At 33.9% G+C, this 27,047-nt stretch overlaps 1 protein-coding gene across 1 annotated transcript in view; it reads left to right on the top strand.

Moving 5' to 3' along the window:
- Positions 1 to 27,047, top strand: part of LOC129231615 (cyclin-dependent kinase-like 1) — a 260,038-nt gene that overhangs the window by 90,614 nt on the left and 142,377 nt on the right. The window contains exons 7-8 of the mRNA XM_054865981.1: positions 10,226 to 10,308; positions 14,937 to 14,996. Coding sequence (XP_054721956.1) covers positions 10,226 to 10,308; positions 14,937 to 14,996 — 143 coding nt within the window. The remainder of the gene's footprint in view (positions 1 to 10,225; positions 10,309 to 14,936; positions 14,997 to 27,047) is intronic.

Below are 27,047 nucleotides of genomic sequence, written 5' to 3'. Positions count from 1 at the left end.
ATTCTATTATACCCTTCGCAAATAGTTCCAATTATGCGTGCTCAGTCATTTAAAACGAGGGGCATCATGACCGGATAATTTGACAGTTCGGGCAATTAGAGTTTGGATAACTGGAATCCTACTTTGATATAACACAAATGTAATGTATCTTCAAATTCAGAAACCTGTAATTCTGTTATGGGGGGAAAAATTCACTTCAGAGAACTCATAATTTAAAAATATTGATTTTATTTTTAAAAAACCACTTTTTGTGAAGTTATTTCTGAAATTTGATTTTTTTGGAGTTTTAAATAGTAAAAAATGTAATAAACATCCATGGAATGACACAACCAATGATTAAAAAAATTATAATAACGAAAATTTAAAAAGAATCGCAGTTTTTGGTTCTGGACCAAAAATGGCCGCCAGGGGGGGGATTTTGGAATGCCTCCCCCTTATAAAATTTTTGTTTATACAATGTCTACAAGCATGCCGAGTTTCATAATTTTATCACAATTTGCAGTTTCTTCCCCGTAGCCCCCCGACTATTTCCAAGTTAGGCGAAAACTAAGATCGATCTCGGGGGGGGGGGGAGCTGTTCCTCCCCCTCTTTACACGACTGGGCCCTGTTAAATGCCGTAAAAAACTATGTTTTCTTCTTCAAAATTTTAAAAGATTCGTACCACCAAGTTTTCTCTGTAATTCCATGGTAATTTTTGTGGACCTTTGTCATGAACAAAAGGTAAAATTCCTCGTAAAGATTAAAAAAATGTAACCTTTCAAAGACAATTTTCTTTTAAACTGTCCAAGTCTGATTTAACAAACTTTCCAGTCTTTTCTATTACTATTTAGCAATTTCTATAAATACAGCATGAAGGAAACAAAGCTTCTAAAGATTAATATTAAAAAAAAAAAAAAAAAAACTACATTAGATTGACAACTTTTATTAGTAGATTTAATAGCCAAAAAGAAGACATTTCTAAAATATGTTGCGATAAATTTACCGAAGTTTCCGCGGTTAAAAAGATGAACCCTTGGTATAACGAAATCATTTCTGATCTAAACTTCAAATCGAAGTAAAAATGCTCTCATCTCATTTCTCTGCAGCGGTTTTGTTTGCTTTTCCGATTCCTTCGCGCTGTCAATGCCTGAAGGCACTTGTTTCGAACAATGAAAGACATTCCTCACTGACTCCTCTGAAGAACAACTCCACACAAATTCCGGTTTAGAGATCCCCTTTTCTGGATGTCGCGTAAATCCTGTCAGTTGTAAAACTAGTTTGCGGCTAAACGTACAACGAGCATGATGCTTTCGTCACAACCAGGGTGCAACATTTTGCGCCATCTATTGGGTAAAGGGAGATTTTTTCATAAAATGGGACACTCTTATCTTTTCGAAAATGGACAAACACCACGCCCACAATGAAATAACCATCTGACCCCTCTAAAGAACTGCCCTGCCTGTTGATTCTATCCTGAATTCCTGAAACCTTTGATCAGTACAATTTAAATAAGAGATTTACTTTTTGCAATAACAAATGCAATAGTTTAAAGTACGATATGCGGTTCCTACCAGTTAAATAAAATTTAAATCGCATATTTAGCTATTTCATCGTAATCCTTAATGTTATCTCCCTTATATTCCATTCCCCTCATGTAATACGGGCTCTTCCAATTCTGTCGAAGAGCTGTCAACGAAAAGGTAATACTTCAGTTGAGTGAACTAATTCATTTAGTTCATCTCAGCCTTGTGAACTATTTCAACCAACTAGTTCAAATGAAGTATGAATTCGCTTTTGGATTACAAAAGATAAGAACATACTTTTTCTCATGGCAGTTTTCCCTCCCGATTGGGCTGGTTTTTAACAGTTGCAGCAGCGGATAAATGTTACCATCGTCGGATCTGCGGAAAATTAAGCTGATTGAATTTCTGCTTATTATTGAATGAGTTTTTTTTTTTTTTGGGGGGGGGGGATTGAAGCTACTTCCAAAAGGGAATAGGTCACATCGTATGTTCTCTTTAATAGTCTTTTTAAGTCGTTCTACTGCCAGTCACTCGCGTGTATGCATAGTCATTCACAATATCCTTTTGGGGACAAAATCAAGATATATTTTTGTTTAGCTGATAAAACTAATATTTCTCAGTAATGCATATATGTATTCATCTTCACAATTTCTTTCAAGAGTCCTTTTCTTCTCCGATTGCGTGTATATTATGCATGTTTATTTTTTTTTCTTCACATTGCATTCTGCCTTTACCTCCAACAAACGTCGTTGTTTTAAATTTTGATCCTTCAAGAGTTCTTTAGTTTCATTTTCAAAGTTAATATTTTTGAGTTATGCGTACCTGTTTCGAAATTTGATGCGTGTTTACTTTCAAGAGCGTTGCTTTACACTCCCAACGACTCAATATATTATCGATGTATTATGTTTTCCCTTCCATCTTGTCATTTCTTTGATTCTCAAGAGATGGCGCTGTCTTTCACACAGCGCTGCCCCCTTTAAGAGATATTTTGGTTTGTTTCAAAAAATATTAGAATTTCTGAGTAATGTTTACGTCCATGTATACATCTTCTCAGGGCCCAATTTCCCAATAGGCAGAGTAGGCAGCTGTCTAGGGCGGCAAAGTTTTCAGGGGCGGCTAATTTTGCTTTAACTACGCATTTTTTAAATGAATTATTTATTCTTAAAATAATTCATTTAAAAAAATAGGTCATTTAAAAAATTGTTTGATAAAATTAAAATATTAGCATTCTTTCATTTTTCGGAGAAACAACTTTTTCGTGTAATTTAATAATTATTACTTTCACGCATCTTATGAAAATCAAATGTTTTTCACTCACTGTAATGGATTAGCGTAAAAGAGGGTTTCAATTTCAGAAAGTGTCGTTGCGTTTATTCAGAATTCGCAATAAGATTAGAATTTCACTAAGGTTTTTAGTGCTATACTGAAGTTTATTCAGTACTGGTTTCTTGAGTGATTGACATTTTTTTTTTACATTATTAATATTTAAAAAACGTTTTTCGGTAATAAAAAGTCTCCGAGGCAAATGAAAATGAGTGACGAGCGAAAAAGACTGAATGGTTTTAAATAAAGGACACATGCTAAATTAAAAACCGAAGAGCAAAAATGAGTTTTCAAAAAAATTTTAAACGTGATATATTTTTTTTTTTTCAAATGGGCAGTTTTCAAAAGCGGAAACTTTGGACTCTTTGCAAAATAATCCAGTTACAATTTACTAATGAAATACTATCGAACAGTGAGGAGTAGTAAGAACACAAGTTAGTGAACGTAATAACAGAGGAAACTATTAAAATTGTTGATTCGTAAATGAAAAAAAAAAATAACATGATAAAGATGCTGCTATAAATAAAGATGACAACTTATAAAATGGTTAATGCACAAGATATTAAAGTACAGTGCGATCTTTCCCGTGCATCTGGGAAATGTTATCAGGGTGAAACCCGCGTTCAGCAAGTTTATCTTTGATAAAGGAGATGTCAGTGTCACGGAGGAGACCCCTAATAACTACTTTCAAACACTTGTCTCCATTGAGAGTGTATGTACGGTAAGATATATTATTTTGCATTACGTGTCTTACGATAGTACGGTAAGCTACATCAGTGGGTGGTTTCACAACATATTTGGTGCCCGTATATTTAACAATAATCTTGGTGTTGGTGAGTTCATTAAGTGTTTCGATGAATTTTACCGAGTTATTAATTTCATCGATGATAATTGGGGGAATTTTGTTATTTCGTTTCAGTTTCTGTGATTGGAAGTCAATATTGTCATTGCTGGGAGTGTCATTTTCATTGGTTGAGTGAATATCGATATCTTCGTAGTCAGACTCCTCATTAATTTAGGTAAGACCAACAGAGTCTGCCCGAGTAGATGATGGGCATTCCATAATAGGGCTAAGGGCTGTACTAGCCGAGCCTTTGACTACGTCTTCGATAGTCTGAGCAATGTAGTCAAAGTCCAAGTTACGGTGGTCGTGAATTAGTTTGGGTTTATTCTTAAGACCCTTTTTATCGATATTGCTCTTGGGAGCTGCAAATTTAGCTTTTTCATTTTTTTGACCAGTTTGGTATTAGTGAGAACTTGGTACTGGTTCCCGACAGGGATACTGACTTTGATGGGAGTCATATTTTTGCTGTTAACAGATTTTTTTAATGACTTATTTTCAAAGGCAGTTAGCCAAGTGTTGAGGTTAGCATTCTGATCTCTCAGCAATTGATTTTCCTCAAATAATCGATTCGTCTCATTTTCATTTAGGTGATGTGCCAGAGAAACTCTTACATTCAAAGCCTTTTGTTTGGCCATGACATGGGTGAATTTTTTGTTTATGTCATCAGTATTGGCAATTTTTTTGACATAGAAGTCGCATATAATGCGCAAGTTATCAACACAGGTTGCGAGTTCAAAAACATCGCTCGTTTGAAGTGTGTACAGATTGATTTTGGAGATTAGCTCCTCGACACTTTTTACAGGAAGGTGGGGGGGGGGGGAGGGGATAGTCAACTCCAAAACATCTCAGCTCATGTGGTTCCCAATCCTTTGGAGCGTCTGTCTGTATCTGTTGTCCGGCATCAGAATGAGGCGGGGAAGGCTGTGACATCAAGAAGAAATGGGGGAACTCCTAAGTGGAGGTGCTCAAAACTGGCCCTTAAAAGGGCCGAGCGGGAATCGACCCGGTTTGGCCGGAAGGATGTGCCGGACCTATCTCAATAGGCCACGGCAAACCAACCGGCTACTAAGGGGAACGGGAACTCTAACCCGTCGAGGACGAAGAGAATGAAATCAGGCGCAAGGCCGGTTGGGAGAAAAAGTGGATCTTCCTTCGGAGGAGAGCGCAAAAACAGAGCAGCGGGTGAAATTAAAAGACACATATATAAAGCATGTCAATGTATCTGAAATTAAAAACTGGTAGTTAAAATTAGCGCTGTTCTACCAACCGCAAATTGCAGAATTAGTAAGGCTTTAGGTATCAAAACTATTAAACGTTTTACAGCTGAGGAAAAAAAGCATTTTACGATCTGCAAGCATAATTTTTTGAAAGGAATTATGTTTAGTTTGAATAACCAGTAATTTACAGTGCAGTACATTCGCGAAGGAAAAAAAAATAATTAAGAAAAACATTTCTGATAATACTTGATAATGAATTCAGTCTGCATTTAAATCAATCTGAAAACATGTATATGCATTTAAAAGCCCCAAAATAATGAATATTAATTAACCTAATACATTACTTATTATTTTTCTGATTAATAATAGCAAGTTGAACTGCCCCCCCTCCCCACCCAAGAAAAAAGCATAGGAAGATAATTAAGCAAAAAAAAAAAAGCGTAAATTTGACAAACAGAGATATAAATCGGTAAAATTAAATTCAGAAGGGTTTCTCTCCCATACTCCAAGCTGAGAGAGCTATTTTCCAAGCTTTAGCACTAGCATTTTTTTTTATATCTTCGTAATTTATTTTTTCAGCTTCATTCTTTTTCATGGCTAAAATGATAAGGAGTGTTCATTTGCTTTTACTCACTGATGAACACAAATACGTTTTAATGAGCGTCAACGTCTTTCGCAAATTGACACTGGCACTGGTATAGTTCGCAAAATTCTGAGTGAAATCTATAAATATAGTAATAAATCTTTTTTTTTTTTTGTTTCTTTTATTCTTTAAAAATTTTCCTTTAAAATGATTGCCCTTTGAATTCCATTAATGATGTACAGCTCGAAATGAATTTTCCGGGTTTAGGATTTTTAGAGGGGGGGGGGGGAGGATCTCAATAAACACCACGCTACGACATAGAGGTGCTCAATAAACGCTGCCAGTATTTATATTTCATGTCCACAATAGGGAAGTTACAACCTATTAAATGTTCATATTTTGGCTATTGCATATTGTTAATTGACCCTCAAAACTAAAAAATTCACCATCGCCGAATTTTAAAACACCGTGGTTGATTTTTAATGAATTTTTAAAAATCCACGCGCAAAAGTGCGCTCTTCTGAAACGTCACGAGCCTACGTCACATGGCGCGAATGGGCAGCCTTCCGCCGAAGATCCCTTGTTTTCGCTAGGGACATTTTGAGCGCGCTGATATTTTTATTTTTTAGAAATTCAATAATCCTTTTGAACACACTATGGAGGCCGGATTCGTTAAAGCACAATCTAAATAATCTTCCTCAAATAATATTAATGGTGAAATTCGAATATTTCCTAAAGGATGAGAGGTTTAATGTTCCAGAAACGCGAGGAGATAAGCCTTTTACGTTTCATCTTCGAAGTCGATGCACGTTCTTCGATTTCTCCCATGACATGGGAACCGGTTCGCTAGCGTTTCTCTCCTATCGGACGTCACTTCCTATGCCATCTGACGTCACAGGCGCTTGAACTTTAAAAATTAATTTAAAAAAAACTACTTATCGTATCGCAAAATTTTTTTCACCTATGATGTTCATACATGTTACTCTATCATATAAAAATAAAATTGAAAAATCGAAAACTTCCCTATTGCGCTTTGAAGTTGAAGTTTTGTGAATAAAATATTGATGTACATTTCAAATTCAATTTTCTTGTTGTCGGAATTTCGGAGGTTGAGTGTGACCTACTTAGCGAGGTTTATACACCTCTCTTCAGAAGATTAAAATAAGAACACCTTTGTTTTCAATAAACAACGGGAAACACGCTTCCTACGTTTCGACTCGTTTCGAACCGGTAACCCATTGATTGAATCTTGATGTCGATGCACACTCCTTTTCTTCATGTAATGTTAACTTGGATTCGTTTTAAGCTAATTTTAAGGTGTAATTTTTCGAAATCCAGGTGAATTTTTTGAAAACTGAGTTGGTTTTTGGGAGTTTTATGTTGCAGACTGTTCAAATTAATCCACGTTTCACGATTACCCGACACATTCATGTTCCTCATTGTGGTAATATGCGTTTTAGGCACAATGTAAAAGTTAAAACTAGAGTTAATTGTTAGTACAAGCAATAATTACTACATTTATTCATAAAAAAATTGAAATACAATGTTCGATAATCGCAGTAATGATTATTACACAATGCGTCTTTATTCAGTAAAAAAAAGAAAGAAAAAGAAAAAACGTTGTCAAGTTTTAAAAAAAAATCAAGCATCAGTGAAATAAACTCGTTGAACTGAGCAAAATAAATATTCAACAATCAGACTTAAATAGAATTAAAAAAGTAGCCTGAAATTTACCGTCCACGTGTAGAAAAAATAAATTTTATGACTCAAAATTTCATTTTAGATCTCTTTTAGACTTTCTTAAATTTCCAACCCTCCTTCGCCCACCCTACGGGAATTCCTGAACGTATTTGGACCTATGTGTCAATTCGGTAAAGATCCGACGAAAACCTATTATTATTTTTTCCAAGATATAATCCTTCGAAACTGGCTAGTAGATGGTTGTATGTACATTGTACAGTATGATTCAAAATTAAAATTTAGACCTATTTGGATTTTTTTTTAAATTACGGAAAATCGCCGATGTGAATTGCTGACCAAGAGGAACATACACTCACACACACATACAGCAATCCTTATGTTTTTAAATTATTACAGAGACTGAGGATGGATCACTGAGAAAGACAAATAGCACCCTTCCTGCTATGTAGCTACAATATTATTTCATGTAGTCACGTTTTTTACTTATAAACACGTACACGAAACTTTTCTTTTTTTTAAATTTTGTTGTCATTCCACTTCTAGGAAAGACAAAATTCAGGATATGGATGTTTTCCTGTACAATCACCATGGACAACTAGGGTGGTACAGAATAGGGAACCCCGCTCTGCTATGCCATCTGGGGCTTCCAGAGAACGGACCTTTCGGCCGGGGCCCCCTTACCCATAAGGGAACGAGATCTAAACCACTTACGACTCTAGACACCGTGGACCCAGGTACAGACCTGACTCCGGTGGTGCCCATTGCCTACTCACTGTTCCACTCGATAGCCATTGGGCAGATACAAATCTGCTCACACGCAAGTAAAGAGTGGTCGTTTTACATACGTGGATGCTACACCATCGTAAAACCCTCCCCATTTACCCGGGCTTGGGACCGGCATAGGGACGGGCCTGGTCCCCCAAAGACCAGACCCCACCTACGGCTGGGTTGGACAACTAGGGTGGTAACCATTAAATACATTTTACCTGTTTAGATGTTCTACTTACTGGTAGACAAGTAAAAATGATTGATGAAATATTGTTTATTTTCCTGCTCTATTATGCATTTTATATTTGATGAATAAAAAGAGTATAAAATAGCGGCGATCCATGACGGTAGTGTAATAAACATAACAGTGTCCAACCAGTGGCGTAGCTACAGTCTCTGCCACACGGGGTGGTACCTCTATTTGCTGCCCTTTCATTAAGACATATCTAATACATTAAACTATTTATTATTGCAAGCTATATGATTAAAATAACAGTAAGTCAGACGGGAAGTGTCAAGACTACAGAGATAGGCTAAGCCGAAAGAAAAAAAAATCACATTTTCTAAAGCATTTGGCCACAATGGATTTTTACTGTTTTAGTAAGTAATTGAGTATAATTGTAAAAAAAATATTTCAATATGTCGTTGGCACAAAAAGTTACGACTGTTTGAACATCGGTCAAATATGACATTTTCCATATATCGGCCTAATGTAACAGGTAGCTCATTTAATTTGCCACAGTAATTTATGCAGATTTTAAAAGCACGTACACTTGCCTTTCGAACGACACTACTTTTGTCTTCAAATTATAAGGTGTAAGCTGTTTTTAAACCTCGAAAATGCTAACTAAGCCGAAAATGCCATTATTCTCTGACCTTCATTGACCTAGGAGCAACGAGTTTGCCACAAAATTATTATTCGGGGTACTAAGTTCGTACCTTCTACACTTCATACATAATAAGAATTTGGAGGAAAATTGTTTTCGAAAAAAGTTGCCGCTAAAAGCGATTTCCATGTCTAAAAAATCCGCTAAGTTTTTGATTCTGCACATTAACCTTCAGGACCCCAAAGAAACGGAGCAACTCAACTTTAGAACAAAAAATTTTGGATTTGATCTCTTAATACGATAAGTAACAGTTGTTAATTTTTTGAAGAAAATTTGAGACAGCATGAATCACACGTGTGATACTTTTTCAGATTTTTGCTCTTAATAATGGTTTATATATACATACTTGTGCTCGCATTGTACTAGTATTGTTATTTCTATATATTTTAGGTTCGGAATATTTTTTTTTAAATAAAAAATGACTGATTTTTTGTATATTGTTGCGTTTTTTTATTATTTATTTGTTTTTATTTTAAAGGTAATTTTTTTGAGCAATCACGATTGCTTATTGTTCTCACTTGACTGTTTTTGATGTTACGCTGATTTTATTTTCCCACCAGCACCCTCTGCCAGCATCACCCGTCGACCGGCTCCTCACGATGCTGCTCCTCTTGCGAAAACCGTCTCCAGGTTGCGTCCATATTCTACACACACACGCCTACACACACATGCCTGCGCACAGACGCAAACACAAACCCCTACACACACACACACATACCCATGCCTGCACACAGACACAAACACATATGCATACACACATACACACACACGAACGCCTACACACACACACGCGCGTACACACACAGCACTGCATACACAACACGCACATACATGCATACATACACATATATACACGCACCCACATACATGCGCCTACACAAACACACACGCGCATTCATACACACACACGCTCGTGATTGCGAAAAACATAATTTGAATTCAAGATGGCAAAAATTAAAAAAAAAATTTTTTTTTTTTTTTGCTCATTTCAAATCAAACCCAGTGGCACGACAGCCCATGGGAGCCAAGGCCTACTTTGCCCATCTCAGTCTTTCTGATAAAGGACTGTGGGTACTAGGAATCTGTTCCGATTAGCTGTTCAGCAAAGCGCGGAACCCCCAGGATTCAGTCCCAAGCACACTTGGTACACATTTTATCGACCCACTCAGGGGATGAACGGTTGAGTTGACAAGGAGCGTTCCGGGAAGAGAACCCGTGCTTGCGGCGTGGGAGCACGAAATGCTACCACTGAGCCACTGGGTCTCTCTTTTTTTTTTTTAAATTTTTTTCAAAAATAAAATAAATTACTTTGAGGTCTTGTTAGTTGTTGCGTTTATTATTATTATTATTATTTTGTTTTTATTTTGAAGGTAATTTTTTTTTTTTTTGCTCATTTCAGGCGACTTAATTCCCAGGCATATGCAAGTGTTTCGTGCTAATGATTTTTTTGCTGGAGTAACAATACCTGAGCCAGATGTTCGGGTAAGTACAGTTTTAGTTTTAAATTGGATGCTATTCCAAAACGCTTACAGTCATTTATGGTGGCTGTGAGCCATTCTGTTTAACTTTGCGCCACTTAAGTATTTTCATTCAGTATTTTTATAATTATTCAGGCTTGAATTAAAAAAAAAAAAGTCTGGAAGCCTCAGAGCTGCAATCTGCAGAGGAGGCTGTTAAATCAATTCTGGTACTCTTTATTTTAGGAAAAAAATTGCTTAACTGTGCACAGGAAGCTATAAATTCAGCATTTACATTTCGGAATATCGATTTCAAGTTATTGAAATCCTTCAATAGAGGAGAGTGGTTCAAAGCAGGTAGGTTAACGAAGAACGCTCGAAAATTATAGTTTTTGGATTTTTATCGCAACAATTTCGGTTTTGTTTCCTAGCAGGGTTTTTGAACTTAAAAAAAAAGTGATTTTTATATTATTTCAAGCCCAATATTTATTTATTATCAACATTACAAGCACATGGAAAACCCGCTTTGCCTAACCTGAAGGTCCAAAGCGGGTAAGCATGTATTTGTGATTTGGTATATTTGCCAATCAAATAAGAAGTTATAAATGATTAAAATTATTGACTAGCTACTTGCCATTATAAAATGTACATATATATAGGGGAAGGTCGTTTAGTATCGGACAGCGGGTACTATTGGACAAGGGCTGCTTCTTAATTCCACCGCCAGGGGCAGCACGCACTGGGTCAACATAGTGTGCCGTATTGGGGAAGAAAGCCACAGACACCATATTGGTTCAAATCAACCGTTCGTTCTGGTGTGCAAAGCTAGTTGTTTGTTTGTTTGTTGAGAGAACTGCAGTGCACGAATTTAACTTCTGGGGCATATATTTACACATAGAGTAAGTTATATTGTTTCATTGTTATACCTTTAGAATGATAGTATATTAATCCAAGTATTATGAGATATAAAAGTGTCTAGCTTAAGTAATAGCCTAGTGGTAGTTAAACAACTGTAGCTTTACAGTCGGGTTGTATCGGACAAACAAATTTTGGGTTGTATCGGACAAAGTTACTGGGACTAAAATTAAATATTGACGGTGTTTTTCTTTGTTCAACAGGTTGAAATGGAAAAATCATGACATAAATGAGATGAAACAAATACAAAAGAAGCCATTGAAAAAGTTGACTATATTTTTCAACTTTTATACAAAGTTATTACTTATTTTCATTTTTAGACTTGTATACTATTCTAAGTAACGAACTACTTCGTTCGTTTCATTTTTTTGCACATTAAAATGTTACTTCTGAACTATTTGTTTTTATTTCAACATTTTAACGTTTTGTCCGATACAACCCTCCAAAATTTAAAATTGGCCAAAAATAGAGTTTGACAAAAATTTATTTAAAAAATACGATTCCATGTTTTTTTAACCAAAGTTTACAATTTATGTTAGGTAACTTAGTACAGCTTAATTTAGTGTAAAAACTAATTCTTTAAAAATAAAATAAAAAGTGTTATGATTGAAATGGCTTAGGTGTCCGATACTCCCCGACCTTCCCCTATATATATATAAAATGTACTCATCTAATTTAAAGTCAGCACATTTGCTTATAGAACATAATGAAATAACTGATTAAATTAATACATTAATTATTTTTCGTGAAAAATAGCACTTTTAACTTCAAATGGCCACCAAAAATTGTACAGTGACAAAAAAAAAAAAAAAAAAAAAAAAATCTGAGAACGTAAGGGGGAGGCTTAATTAATACTTTGATTTAATTCAAATAGAATTTGATTTCAGATAAATATCTGATAAATGTAAGCTGAAATACAGTGAATACGACAAATCATGTTTGTCCAAAAGTGCTCTGGGAAACGCTCTGTCACCGGCTTGTCTGTGGACATTTTTTGATCAAAAATTCATAGAATATTCTTAAAACCAACCATACATTGTAATGCACAAAAGGTTTTCATAAATTTAATCAAATCATTTTCTAAAAAAAATTTAGTAATAAAAAAACCAATTTCTTTGACGCTAAAAACCCTACCCCTAAAAGAGATGTTTGCTTGCATCAAAGTTTCGAGTTCAAAAGTTTTTTTTTTTTTTTACAGCGCTTCAGTAATCAAATATCACCGTTTTTCTTTGTTGAAAATTATAACCTTACAAATTATTATTTCTTCTGCATTAACGTTGAGTACGTGCTTTAGCAGTTGAATGAAAATCAAGTTGGAAAGGCGTGCAATATAGGAGCAATTTCGAGCAAAATGGAGCGAAGCAAGTTTCTTTTTCAAAAAGAAGAATGGAGAAATGAAAACATATATCGTACATTTATTCAGAGGATTCAACGACTCTATCTACTTGTCTAAATCTTTCTTATTAAAAGTGTTTAATAGCTATAATCTTTTCAAAGTGATATTCGTGTTACTTGAAAAACTCCTTTTTCGAGTGTTGCAGGGAGTATTGAAATGTCTGTTGTACGGTGTTACGCTCGCATAGTTAAATTATCGAGAATTTTGTTTGCACGTTTGAGACCATGATTAAAACGTCCCTCCCCCTCAAAAAATACCTTTTTGGTCTCCATATTCAATTAATGTAAGAGTAGCAGCAGCTAAGACATTCTTTCTACTCGATTTTAAGGTCCGTGTACATAAAGTTTTGCAAAGCAATGAAAAATCAGTGACTTAGTCTGTTACTGCCCTTAAAGACTCAATACGATTGTTGTTGTTTTTTTTAAGGGTCAGTACCTCAAAAATGATGAAACGATCAAAAAATTCTTTATTGCTTATTTCAAAAGTAAAAACTATTCTGAACACAGGGAAAAAGTTTCATCGCTTTAGTTCAAATATTTAAAAAGTTATGAGTGGTTTTAGGCCATGCTCCCTATGTGTTCTTATGCAAAAGAAAAACTTTAAACTGCGTTTTCTCGATGATGGTATTTTTGTGTTTTCACGTCATTAGAATCCCTAAGGATTTTTTTTCTATTAAAGATACAGCTTTAAAGTAATACTTTTTGCAATTGGGATAACATATTTGACAAAACTGTGCATTGGATAAACATTTTATAAATTACTCAAATGTTTCGAGCATGTTAAACCTTTAAAAAACAATTTTTTTAAAAAAAACTTTGATTTTTTACATAATCAATCACAGAAAATTTTCTAATAAACTCATAAGCAAATGAAGGCACAGATCTTTAGAGATGATTATAGTGATCGTTTGTCAAAAAAAAAAAAAAAAAAATTTAATTAGTGCAAAAATAAAAAAGCCTTAGGGATTTCAAAAAATTGAAATTCTTTTCAATTTTTTGAATTTTTAAAAAAAGTAGACAATATTTTTAAATTTTGAAAATAAATTATTGATTAAGAAATAAGTATGCATGTTATGGTTTCGAAGAAATATAAAATTTACTTAAATTTAAAAAAAAAATGTTGGAAAGGTACTGTGTGACCCCTTAATGAAAAATGTAACACTATCAAGCAGCTTCTCTTTCTTTGTTTCAATGTTTGCAAAGCAGCTTGCAAGTAAAGCTTTATGAATATGGAAATTTACTTCGCATCGACACTGACGGCCATTAATTTCTTAAGATTAACCATATTTGTTTCTAAGATAGTATAGCTGAATTTTGTTTTTAAAAACATGACAAAAGAAACATTTCAGCTATTTTTTTTCAAACGATAAATCGTGAACCGTTATTTAAATAATATAGCGTATGATATGATGAATTTTTTAAAATTGTCATTCTAAGCAAATACTCCGCAAGAGAATCAACAATAAGCATCAAAAAGAGAAAATAAACTGAAAGCTTGCAGCCACTATTGACAATCACTTTTTTAAATATCATGATAATTAGCAATCAGCTATCACAATGCTTTTGATTCTAGTGTATGATTTTCTCATGAGATACTTTGAATTTTGGTGCACGTTTCTAAATACAAGTATTGTATTTAATGAAGCCAAAATATCATAGATTTTTTTCAATACCTGCTTTATTTTTATGGGAATTTTTGAGATGAAAACATGGATCCCTCGGCTTGAAAATGTAAGCTGTAGAATACAAAATTCTATTTAAAAGATTTCTGGACTGTTTAAGTTGCTGTACATCAAGCCGGTTAATAAAGATTTCTCATTTGCAAACTTGAAACATTTCGAACGTCTAATTTTCCTCCTCCTTACATCTTATGTTGTTTTGAAGCAACGTCAGCTTCAATGAAAGAGCCCTTTTTACTCACAAAAATTTCCGATGTAAACTATTTCGTTATTTACGTACCATTGGTAAAAAATAAATTAACTCATAAAAACCTAGGGTTTATTGTTGCTTTTGAGATTAAAAGTGTATTTGAGAGTTTAAGAACTCGAATCCTTGGGTTTTAAGCCATGTTGCCAATTTTCCTACATTTAATTACGTAGATGTAAAGACGATTATGGACATCACTCTCTGTAAGAATATGAAGGTTTGTTATGAACAACCTTTCTCCTCCTACAGGGAAAATCTAACCTGGCAGCGATGTAATTCTGCGGTTAAGATCTGCGTAGTCTTCAAAATGCTGCCAGGTTAGGTTTGACCCAACTAGAGTTAAACAGAGTTGCTGTGTTAGTGATTGTTGGCAATAAAAATTTTATGATTTGCATTATTTTTTTTCTTTCATTACAGGAGAGCTTAGACAGCAAAATTCCAAAACATGTCCATGAACATGGAGTTGATTTTATAAAGGTAAATATTATCAATTCATCATCAAAGGGTTTCAAATTTTAAGTTCAATATTTTTCAGAGCTCAGTCTTTTCTGAAAATATAAAACAATAAGCGGTGTACTAGGTAAGATCTAACATTACATGACTCATACCAACCTTATTTTTATTGATTATTTTTCTCTTAGTCGCATATTTTTTATATCTTGATAAAGTCGCGTAGAGGAAGTGTTTTCAAATGCTGTTCTGCAGCATTAATTAAAATAGTAACGATATAACTAAAGATTAAGAACGCGAGTGTTAAAAACAAAGGTTGTTAACGCAGTTTGTGCAATAATTTAACAAAACAATATTCGAGTAGAATTGATAGTTTTGAAGTAAGAGGTGTTGCGAAAAAAAAATTTTTTTTTTGATTAATTATTGCGGAAAAGTGTAGATTGAGGAAGACTTTAAAAAAAATTATATAAATATACACTGTTAAAAAAATTTCCTGAAAATAACGGATAAAGTACCGGCAGCAAAGTTGCCGTAAATATTACGTTTCCGTTAAATTATTTTCCGTGACTTAACAGAAGTTCCATTTCTCATTTCTCCGTTTAGTTCTGTTCTTCCATTTATAAAGTTTCCGTGATTTAACAAAAATTCCATTTCTCTTCTTTCCGTTGATCTATTTTTCCGTTTTTAAATTTTCCGTTCATCTATTTTTACGTTTTAAAACTTTCTATGTCTTTTCAGAACTTTCAGTTCTTGATTTTTCGTTGCGCTATTTTTTCGTTTCTCATTTTCAAATATTTTACTGAAATTTCATTTTCGTTTTTCTATCCTATGTTTAAAATGATATATAATAGAAAAATAGTTTAACTATTCAAAATCTATTATTTTTTTTTAATTTGTATTTATTACTAAAATATATTTTAAGTGAAATTTTTGCTTGATAACTTACCTTTCAAGCATCTCGAAATTCGCACCTTCAGATGAATGAAAATAATCGAAAAGTACCAACAAGGAAATTAGTGGATTTAAATATAACACCAATTTTTGATGCTGATACTGCTCGATATTTCCTTCGACTTCTTCTCGTACATATTCTGGCGTGGCATGGAAAAGCATACATGAAAAATAGAATATTTGTATTTGCAGAATGAGTCAAATAAAATACCATTAAAAACCGGTTGACTTTATCATGGAATAATATACCTGATGGAGAGTACCGCATATCAATTTACTGTGTTTAAAAACAGAATCACTAACATACACTTGAAGAATTTTTTGCTCAGATGATGTATACCCCCCCCCCCCCGGTGATTTCCGCATTTTTCACTCATTGGAATAGCAACATATATTTTTAGTGCATAAGCATTATACTTAGGCTAAACATATCAATCAGTTCGTTTTACCCGAAATGTTTTTACAAGAAGCTTGCAATAATCTCAAATAAGTTGTTGGATGAGATCCTAAGGAAATAAATAATTTATATTTTTTTATTATAAATGAAATCCCGAAAGGAGTAATGAATGTTTCCAGATTTCTAAGTAATCAAGAAAACTTACTCTTGTCAAAATTGTATTTTCAAAGATTAACAATCTGCTATGCCTTTTCGCAAAAAATATAACAGCAAGAAATACTTTTATTTAGAGATTCAAAATGTTTACTTTCAATCTGTCAAAAAAAAAAAAAAAAAAAAAAAAAGAAAGAAAAACTGAGTGATTTTTTTCTGTCCTGCTCGCACACTACGATAATCTCCGGTTGATACGAAATGTTAGCATTTAACGTTTTAATGATTTTCAAGAATACAACGTGTTAGAGCAAAAACAGTAACTTTATAATAGTTCTATAAATTCTAAATCAGCTCATCGGAATTCTATCAAATGCATATTAACAAGAAAAATATATTTGTATTTTAACATGTACAAAGATATTCAACAATACTTACATGTGACCAGCGGTGCTAAATTTAAGTGCATTCTCCATTGCATCTGGATACAAGTAATCCAATAGCCTTTATTTTAAATGGATAACACGGGATCCTAAAAACTATTCTCACGGCTAGAACGCACAATATGACTAACGAATAGAATTGTTCGAAGTATTAAGCAAAATAATACACCGCAATAATATTCTAATACTGACTCAGTAAAACCCACATCAAATCATCAGGGCGATCAAAACACATCTGCCAGTCTAAAAATGGCGCGAACATTTTTCCAAACCTACAAAGCTAAAAGGCGTATAAACCAATTTTGACATAACGAGTATATTACTCTCCAGACATGAAATAGCAAGCTATCTATTTTGTCTACAGCATCCGAGTTGTTATTCTAAATATGCTTTTAATTAGCAAAATGTAACAGTGCGATTAATAAGCACTATCAATAAGGGATGTTTATCATGACTTGAAGACTAATCAGAGCAAAGTACAGCACAGCGGCAACCCTAGAAATGGAAAAATTCCGTTTTCGGTCCGGGATGTTTACGTTGTTGTAAGGAAAAAATACATTTTGAAGCATTACAGAAATATTCTGTTAAAATCAGTCAGAAAACTACCTGAACTTTCAGGGGTTTTTTAACAGTGTATATATATATATATATATATATATAACAAGAGATACAATTTAAGTCTTGCATTCCATTTTGATGTTCTCGCTTTTTTCATTTGCTTTTTCATTTGTATTTTGACTGTTTGTGTGAATATATATATATATATATATATATATATATATATATATATATATATATATATATATATATATATATATATATATATATATATATATATATAAAATAGTACCAAAAATCGTAACTAGGGGGACATTTTGGCGTTGAAAAGGTGTATTATTGTGAATATTTTATTCGCAAAATTTGATTTTTACCAAAAAATGAGGATCGATATAACCAATATTGAGCTACTTTCCATGTACTGCATACAAAGCAAAATATTTTCCACCACATTCGGAAAACATTGGAACTTCTCCAACCTGTAATCTGATTCGAGTTTTTTAATTTGAGGTAATTAAGTTGTGTCCAATAACCAAATTTTTGGCTAAGAGTTTAAAATTGGTTTTTAAAATATTTAAATGAACAGCATAATTCATTACTCTAAATACGAAAAAATCCAAAATATCAAGTCCTGATGCTGATATGCACTCTCACACAAGAAACACCTTCACCGTCTTGAACTGATCCAACCAAGTTCTTAAGCTTATATTCCTCATTTTTTCTTCTATTTGCAATTATACACCAATAACCAAAAATGTTGAATTTATTTTCATCTGTAAGTAAGACGTTATTCCAAAACGTTTTGAGCTTATTTATCATTGATTTTGCGACGGAAAGCGTAAACTTTCCGTCGCAAAATCGCACGAACAAGAAAATTTCTGCGGGAAGTTGTCCCATCTAATCCAGCTAATCAGAGAATTTTGCGAACAGTTTCAGGTGAAAATTAAAAGTAAAAATGTTTTATTAAAATCCACAGAAATATTTTCAGCGCTCAAATGAGTATTTTTCATAATTTTTTTAACTGTAAATCTCCGATCACGCTCTGTTAACTTTGCCACTTGCCCTTTTCATACCTTGTTCTCGATCTGATTCTTTTCTTTAAAGCATTTTATCAAGCACTTTACTATAGAAGGGTATAAATTAACTAATTAAGAGACATTTCAAATAAATTTACCGCTACTGTGAGGAAACAAAAATCAAATTTCGAATGGTGTTTGTTGTTTTTTACAAATATCAGCCATTTAAAAATAATAAGCAGAATATTAGGGAATAAATAAACAAAACATTATAGCGATTTGACTTTACAGTGTCAACCCAATGCAAAATAATAATTAAAAAAAATGACATGTGATAATTTTAATCATGAATTTATTCGAAAATATTGCAGTGCACGATGACTTTTGTAGCGTATTATTTCTCTGTCTCTTCGTTTTTTGACAAATTTCAAAAATAAAATCAAGTAATATTTTGACAACACTACGAGGTTTTATTTACAATGGCATGGGAATGATGTGAAAAAAATTGCACTTTATATTCGAATTCATTTTCACGTTATTTTGGTTTTACTTCGAAATTTCAAGCTGTACGAACACTTTTGGGAGCCACTGTATGTTTATAAATGATAATGTTCATTGCTCAAACGTGTTGCTGCAAAATAATCAGCAGGTAGTAACGCCCGGACCATTCTAGACCATTTCCCACTTCTGTACAAAATATTTTCTGAAGACTACAATGTTCAGACCACATGTTATGACCATACAAGTACACTGCTTGACAATTGCTAAGGAACAGTTACGTTTTTTGGAATAAGTAAGAATAGATGATGATTAAAGAAACAGAATGAAATATATAGTTGGTAGGGAGGATGTGCCTTTTTTATAGGTACAAAATAATTAGATATTACTGCATCAATGAAGTAAAAACTTAAAAATAAAAAAATAATCCTACTTAGATGATTTTTATACAACAACAAAAAAATGATTAAGGTCAGAATGATGGAGACATGAGTACCTTAACATGATGTATGATTACCAGGGACACTGAAGCACAATTTACATTTGTTTTCCATACTCCCCACTGATCATTGAGGAGTGCTTGGGGGATGTTTTCCTACTCCTCTCTAAATGCGGATTTGAGTTATTGTACTGTTCTGGGAGGAACGGCTCTTCGCGCAACACTTCTGCCAAGAGCCTTCCAGGCACGTCAAATTGGATTTAAGTCCGGAAAGTAAGCAGGCCACTGCATACATTGATTGTTTTACTTTGCAGTGTGTCTGACACTTCAATGCTCCAGTGTGGCCGTGTATCGTCTCCGCAAAGAGAAAGTCTAGATCTACAGCCCCCCCCCCCTAAAAAGACGAACATGGGCCAGCATAACATCTCTGCAATACATTTGCGACGTATCGCTTTTTTATTCAAAAATGTGAAGCGGTGTTCTGCCATTGTGCATGATGCCTACCTACACCATGACGCCTGGGCCGTACCGATATCACTTGTCATAAAGATTATTAATGGCGTATAATGTTATGTATTTTTATTTCTTATCGAACTTTAATGATGGCTTGGCAGTTCTGAAAATTTTGTATTTCGATGAAGTGTTAGTTTTAAAGGTCAAGTACGTTTATGTTTTTTTTTCTGAAAAAACGTAATTTTACGGGCGGGGAGTCTCGATGGGTACCCCGTCCCTCTTTTTAAAAGTAAGATGTGCTTAAGTTCAGCCTTGAATGAGCGCACGCGATTTGTAACCATGACGACGATGATTTGTATTAATAAATATTTAAGCAACGAGTTAGCTTATTCTCGTCGTTATGACAATCTGAAAAATCACAGCAACATCAACTCTGGTCAGGTGAAGATAATAAACAATTCGTGATTGCTAAAAAAAAACAAACAAACAAAAACAGATACTACGTTTTAGCTTTCCACGACTACTCTAATTTATGCTTATTTTTAATGCTTTACAAGTTTTTTCCCATTACTTAAACAACTACTTCAAATACGTCCGTGAACTAATTTTAAGGCGATATTTCCTTATAAAATTGCGAATGCCAACTAAGAACTAAGTTATAAATTCTGCCGTGGACAGGTAAAAGGCAGTAACAGATTTTTTTTTTTTTCATTTTTGTCATCCGTTGTACATTTGCTTTACTGTACGAGCTCGCTTATTTCAAAAATTCACATTGTAAAGCTTAATCATTGACCACGGAAAGACGGCGGATGACTTTGAAGCGGAAATTTGAAGCGGAAACATGATTTATATAAGATTTGTAATCGGTAGAATCAGTAAGAAAATGCCTAGTCGGTCGCGGCGCGTTTTCTCTGATCCTATCTATGGCAAAATAATAACAAACAACCTATTAGAAATGATAGAAATGATATTTCCGCTTCAAGGTCATCAGCCATCTCTCCGTGGTCAAGCTTTAACTATTTCTCGATAATTTGTTGCTAAAAAAAATCAAATTTTTAAATTACCACTATCAAGTGCAAATTTTCACATGGGTCACCTAGTTATCTGAAATCGTTTTGTTCTTGCGCTTTAAAAGTGTGTGGTAAAAATAAGTACCCTGGAATTGATGTACTCCAATACTTTTTCATACCGTCTCTACGTAATTCAAAATACATCAACCCAGCATTTTTTATAAAATATTGACTGTTTAAAATTTATCAAAAATGAGAAGACAGAGAATGAACACGCCATAAAAGTCGTGCACCGAAAAATTTTCCGAAAAATTTTAAATTAAAGCAGTCGTCTGTCGTCTTCTTTTTTTATTATTTTTACATTGCGGTGATAGTTAAAAAATCGTTTGGCATTAATTTTTGCTTGTTTACTCCACAAATTCTACGTATTATGTTAAAAATGGCTCGAACTCCCAAAGTAACAACAAACTAAATTTGAAAATGTATTAATTCTTCATTATACTCGAAATAAAACAGTTCGAAATATTGCAAAAGTAATCCATTTTTATCCCATACTACTGTGTAATACTTAAAACACGCTTTAAAGAAGAAAATTGGATCGAAAATAAGGTGAGAAATGGTTGACCAGCAACGTTAACAAAATGCGATTAGAAATTTATAATTAGAAAATGTGTGAAAAACCCATGTTTGAGTTCTGTGAAAGTTTCAGCAGAATAGAATGAAAATTTTTCGTCCCAATATCACCTGTAACTGTTCACTGTGATTGCAGAAAATGTTAAGTTAGTGTGAAAAACAGAAAGTTTAGGATTTCCTTTGCAAAATCAATGATAAATTAATCCGAAACGTATAGGAATACATTGCAAATCTAAAAATACTTTTAAGTTGAACAATTGTCTTTGTATCAGACTTTTTTTCGGGAAGGAAGGCGGGAGAGGACCTTCAGAAAATTATAGAACATTCGTCTTCTTCAAGCGTGAAAACGATGGCCAACTAGCAACCTTTCACAATGTTGGTTTGAAGAGCTAAGTGCCGACTGCTGAAAAACGACACAATATTCAGTATCCGCTCCTTCAAACTGTAGCTCCTCAGCTGTCCAAGAATGCTTCAGTTCTAACAGCTGCAGACCGCTCAGAATGTCAGTTGCTGCTTGCTTGGAGTTAGTTAAATATACTATAAATAAATAATGAAAAAAGAAGAAGCTGAGGAGATTGCAGCTGCTACAGGGAATGTACTCTATAGAGCTGAAATTGATGCTTTTTAGCTTCTAAAACTTTAAACGTCTCAAAACCACTTTTTCACAGTCTATTCACTTCCATTTTATTACCAATTGACCGATTCATTTCAAAGTTAGTAGACACATTCTGCATATAACCCCCCCCCCCCCCCTTAAGTTGCGTTTGAATTTTTTGTTTTTTAATGAGTTTTTTTATTAACAAAATAGCGGAAGGCTTCGTGAAAAATAGCACTTTTAACTACAAATGGGCGCCAAAAACTTTAAAATCAAAAAAAGAAAAAAAAGATCAGAGAACGTAGGAGAGAGGTTTAATTAATACTTTAACCAAATTCAAATAGAATTTGATTTCAGATAAATGTCAGCTGAGATACAGTGAACACCGCAAATCATCTTTCTCCCAAGGTGCTCCAGGAAAAGCTCTGTCACCGCCTTTTCTGTGGATATTTTTTTAACAAAAATGTATAGAACATTTTTAAACATACATAGTAATACACAAAAGGTTTTAATTAGTTATATTAAATTATTTTCTTAAACAAAATCGTAAAAGAAGTGAATTTTTTGACATTGAAAACTTTACTCCCCCTCCTCCCTAAGATTTACGAAAACTCAAGTGAATGATTATAGCTTGAGCTCTTTTCTTTTAATGTACGCTTCAATCATACGAAATGAAATATTCATTTTTCTCCATTGTTATATATTACAATTGTCATACATTATTTACCGTCTTAAGACTGCTCCAATGTACTCATCGTACTAACTTCTAAGATAATTTTAAAATAGAAATAAAATATTTGGTTTCGTATTAACAACACTGTGCGACAAAAAATACCTTCAAAATACATCTGACATGACTCGTTTACATTTTTATGTAAACTGATCCCCTGAATCCAAATATGACCACCTCATCACAACCCATTTTTTTTAGAATTAGCACTCGCCAATTATTTTTCGTTTTTAACAGTTTATCAGCTATTATTTTCATTTGGAGGGAAAGGGAGCATTACACTGAAAAACAAATTTTAACGAATTTTCTGTTCATCAATGTTCTTTGGGCGTTTCTTATAGATTTCAAAGTGCTGAAAAAGAAAATGTGTGCAAAACTTTAGATATCACACTCCAATTTTAAGAAATTTGATTTTTAAATTTTGGATTTTTATGCTGTCTTATTAGTACAGTAAAATTAGGCCAAAAAATGGCCAAACCCAAACATCCAAAAAAAAAAAAAAAGGTGAAACTTGTTGCAAATTACTTCTTACCCTTCCAGCAAGTAGGGGTAAAAAGTCCCAGCACTTTGCGCGTCGGCTTTTGGGGGGAAGGGTGGAACGAAATAATCCTCTATCTAAATAAAAATAATTTCTATTACTGTAAAAAAAAATTCTCAAACCTCGCAGAAACCACTTTATAGTAGTAAAATAATAAACTCTCACAGAAAAAAATTCTAATTAACAGGGGTGCACAGGTGGGGGGATGGGGGGGGGGGGTTCATAGAGCAGCTTTGCGTCATTGGAATTTTTAAGGCAGTTTTCTCAAGGGATATTTCTTTCTTTTTTGAGGGCTTTTTATTCTGGATGAATACTCCGTCACACTTAAGGGGTGCGCCATCGCCTTTTTTTTTTGGGGGGGGGGGACCCTGAATTTAAATTCTAAAATCAACTATTGCAGTGAAGTTCACGAAAAAATTTGCCTGATTTCAACTTTTCCAAAGTACAAAATGCCACACAATGATATGGTAATGTCAGAATGATAATTCAAAAAGATCTAAGCGAGCTCAGTAACCAAATTATTTGTGACTGGAGTTATTAAAACTGTTTAGAGCGCTGGAAAACAAAATTCCTGTGCTGCATAAAAAAAGTCCAAATTGACCAAAGTTTCCCTACTTCTTCTTGATTAACAAACTTCAACTATTCTACAATCTTTTGCCATCACCGTAAGGGGGGGCAAACCGAAATTGCCAATAGTGAGACGGGCAATGCTGCAATTCTGCACCCTCTAAGTCGGTGGGGGGCTCTCATTTGCAAACACCGAGCTACCTCTCTTTTACGCAGCTGGTTATGTGAATTATGCTAAATATGCAGACATCTACTTTCAACGCTATCTGAAACTTTTGAGTACATTATGCGATAAAAAAACTTTGATCGCATCAAACATCATCTAAAACATCAGCTATCCAACGATCTAACGCAGTGACAAGTTCAGGTGGTCTAGAACCTGTAGTGATTCTTGATGAGAGCAATGAGCAATACAACATTAGAATGCTAAATATTTACACCATTTGTCTCCCAGTTTGGAAATCACAATCCGTTTCTAAAGCCCCCAGAAGTTTCTTCCCTCTTAAGTTGGTAGTGGTATTGCTCGCTGATGATAAGGTGAGTTGCGATGAGACCTTTCACGTTCGAGTAGTAACATCAAAGGATATTGAATAAAAACAATTTTGTGGCATTCCTTTGTAAAGGAGGTAAACAGTTATGTCTTTAGCTTATGTTACGAGAGTACTTACTATCTGTAAAGATGTGTAAGACCAAACCATCTTTTACACCGAATGGTATGAACAGTAAAGATGGAATAACAAATTGTTAAAAACTGGTACGAGTTATGCGCTGATCCTCCATCAGTATTCGATGAATCTGGTTTCAGAAGGAAAGAAATCTTGTATTGTTATAGTGCTATTATTTGAAGCAAAAGGTTCATCCACCATCACAGAACGAACAGTTGGTGTCATATATGAGGCAGTGAGAAGCAAAGGGATGCAAGTGGACATTTTCAAGTTTTGAATAAAACGCGAATAAAGATAAGATCCTAGGTAGGCTTTCATTGATTTTCTTTTCTAAATCTTGCTGTATAGAAGCAACTACCAGGTCTACTAGTACCATCTCTTGCCTCAAGATAGATGAGAGGTTCATCAACCATTTGTACTGGTTATCTCCAAGTTTTTAATTTTGCCACTTGCATCCCTTTGCTTCTCACTGGCTCATATGTAATAGATGGAAGATACCTGCTTGATCATATTTTTGGTAATGATCAAGCTTCAAGGAAATAAGCCAGCAATGCAGTGTATAGGTAATTTGTAAGTATGGGAAAGCTAGTGTCATTTTTGATGGGTGCAAAGAAAGCACCACACAAATATAATCTGCGTCCTATTACAACAGTCAAGCCTTCTGCTCTAGAAGACTTTCTGCGTCTCAAATCTTGTGCTTGCTCTGAGGAGTTCATTGGATATAGTGAATGTTTGAAAAGTCTGAAAGTGGACTGAAGTGCTGAATTATATGCACAAACTGTGTTAGACATAGCTGCAACAATAACGATTTTGCTGAGGATCTAGATTCCTAAAAGCATCTTGATAACGAAGACTTTTTGTTACAAGCTTAGGAGAAATCATTTAAAAGGAAAAAACAGTTCAGCGTAATTTTTCTGGCCATTTAATCAAATGTGCACCATTAAAGGGTGTGGGGGGAAGGATAATATTTTAGTATATAATTTCGTTTTGGGAGGTGAGCTACTGTTCTTATGGGGTGGACAGTCCTGATTTAATGCATTTTTGATTTGCATGAAATAATACTTCTACTTGAAATAAAAGGGGAGGGGGGGGAGGATTTATTTTATTTGGCGGAAGGGGGGGGGGTGCTGTAGCTTTGAGAGGAGATGCACCATCAATCTTGGAAGATGGACACACTCGATTTCTAACTTTAACTTAGCATAAAATAATGTTTCCATATGAAATGTATGGAGGGGGGTTCGGGGGTACTGCTTCGTTTTACGGGGATAGGGGGGGGGGCTCTGTAGCATTGGTGGGTTATGTCATCCCTCTTGGGGGTCAAACACCTTTAATTTCATGCTTTTAAATTTAGTAAAACTTAATATTCTCACTTTAAATTTACTCTAAAAATTCTGGAAAAATACCCAAAACAGCAATTTTTAGATGCCCCCCATTCCAAAACCCGACGCACAATGGGGTGGGACTTTTTACCTGTTCTTATTGGGAGGGTAATAAACAATTTGCACCAGGTTTAGCTTTTTTTTTTTGGATGTTTGGGTCTGAACCCTATTTTTACTGTACTATATAGCAGTTAAAAGTTTACTATATTTTTTCTATAGATGTTATATTTATATATATATATTTACTATATTATTTTACTATAGATGCATTTGATCTATAGACACATAATTTTTTACTCATTACAGCGATAGAACATTTAAGAAGAGAGTAAAAACCAAATTCACTTTCATAAGTTTTATATATGCGATCTTGAGCAGATGGGGCTAAGCGCTCCATATCATTTCAGCTTCATGCAAGATCACGGTAATTGAAGTTGTCTTTCGGCGCGTGGAAATGCTTTTTCACCGGTTCCCATAGCTTATTCTTGCATAATGAAAGAACCCTACGAAAATATGAAGATATTGATTTATGAAATTGAATATTCACATTATAATTGAAGCATATGCGCAATTTTTTAAAGCAGTTACCGGTCTCAGTCTACAACTTGATGATACAATATACTGCTATTTTCTGTGTGAGTGGAACAGCATTGCAATACATGAACATTATATCAGAAAAGAAATGGCCAGAGCACAAACAATATATTGCAGGTGAAAAAAAATGCAAATTTCTGCGCTCCTCTAATCATTTTTTTAAAAACATATTCCCCCACCTTTACACAAAAAGTTGAGATTGATGAAGAATTTCATTAAATCAATGGATAAAAAGGTTGTGGGTTCCAATATTTGTAGAAACAGTTCCCACCACTCATTTATGCAAAAATTAAGGAGGGTATTTTCATTGAACCACACATAAGAAAGCTTATGAAGGACAAAAATTTTGAAACTAGTTCAAATGATTTAGGAAAAACATCATGGATTGATTTTAAAAATGTTGTGACACAGTTCATAAAAAATAATAAAAGTCCTAATTATGAAAAATTTTATTTAAGACAT

This window comes from Uloborus diversus, chromosome 10 (genome assembly GCF_026930045.1).
Source record: "Uloborus diversus isolate 005 chromosome 10, Udiv.v.3.1, whole genome shotgun sequence".
NCBI lineage: Eukaryota > Metazoa > Arthropoda > Arachnida > Araneae > Uloboridae > Uloborus > Uloborus diversus.
Note: the sequence above shows the minus strand (reverse complement) of the source record. Positions and strands in the feature narration are given on the sequence as shown.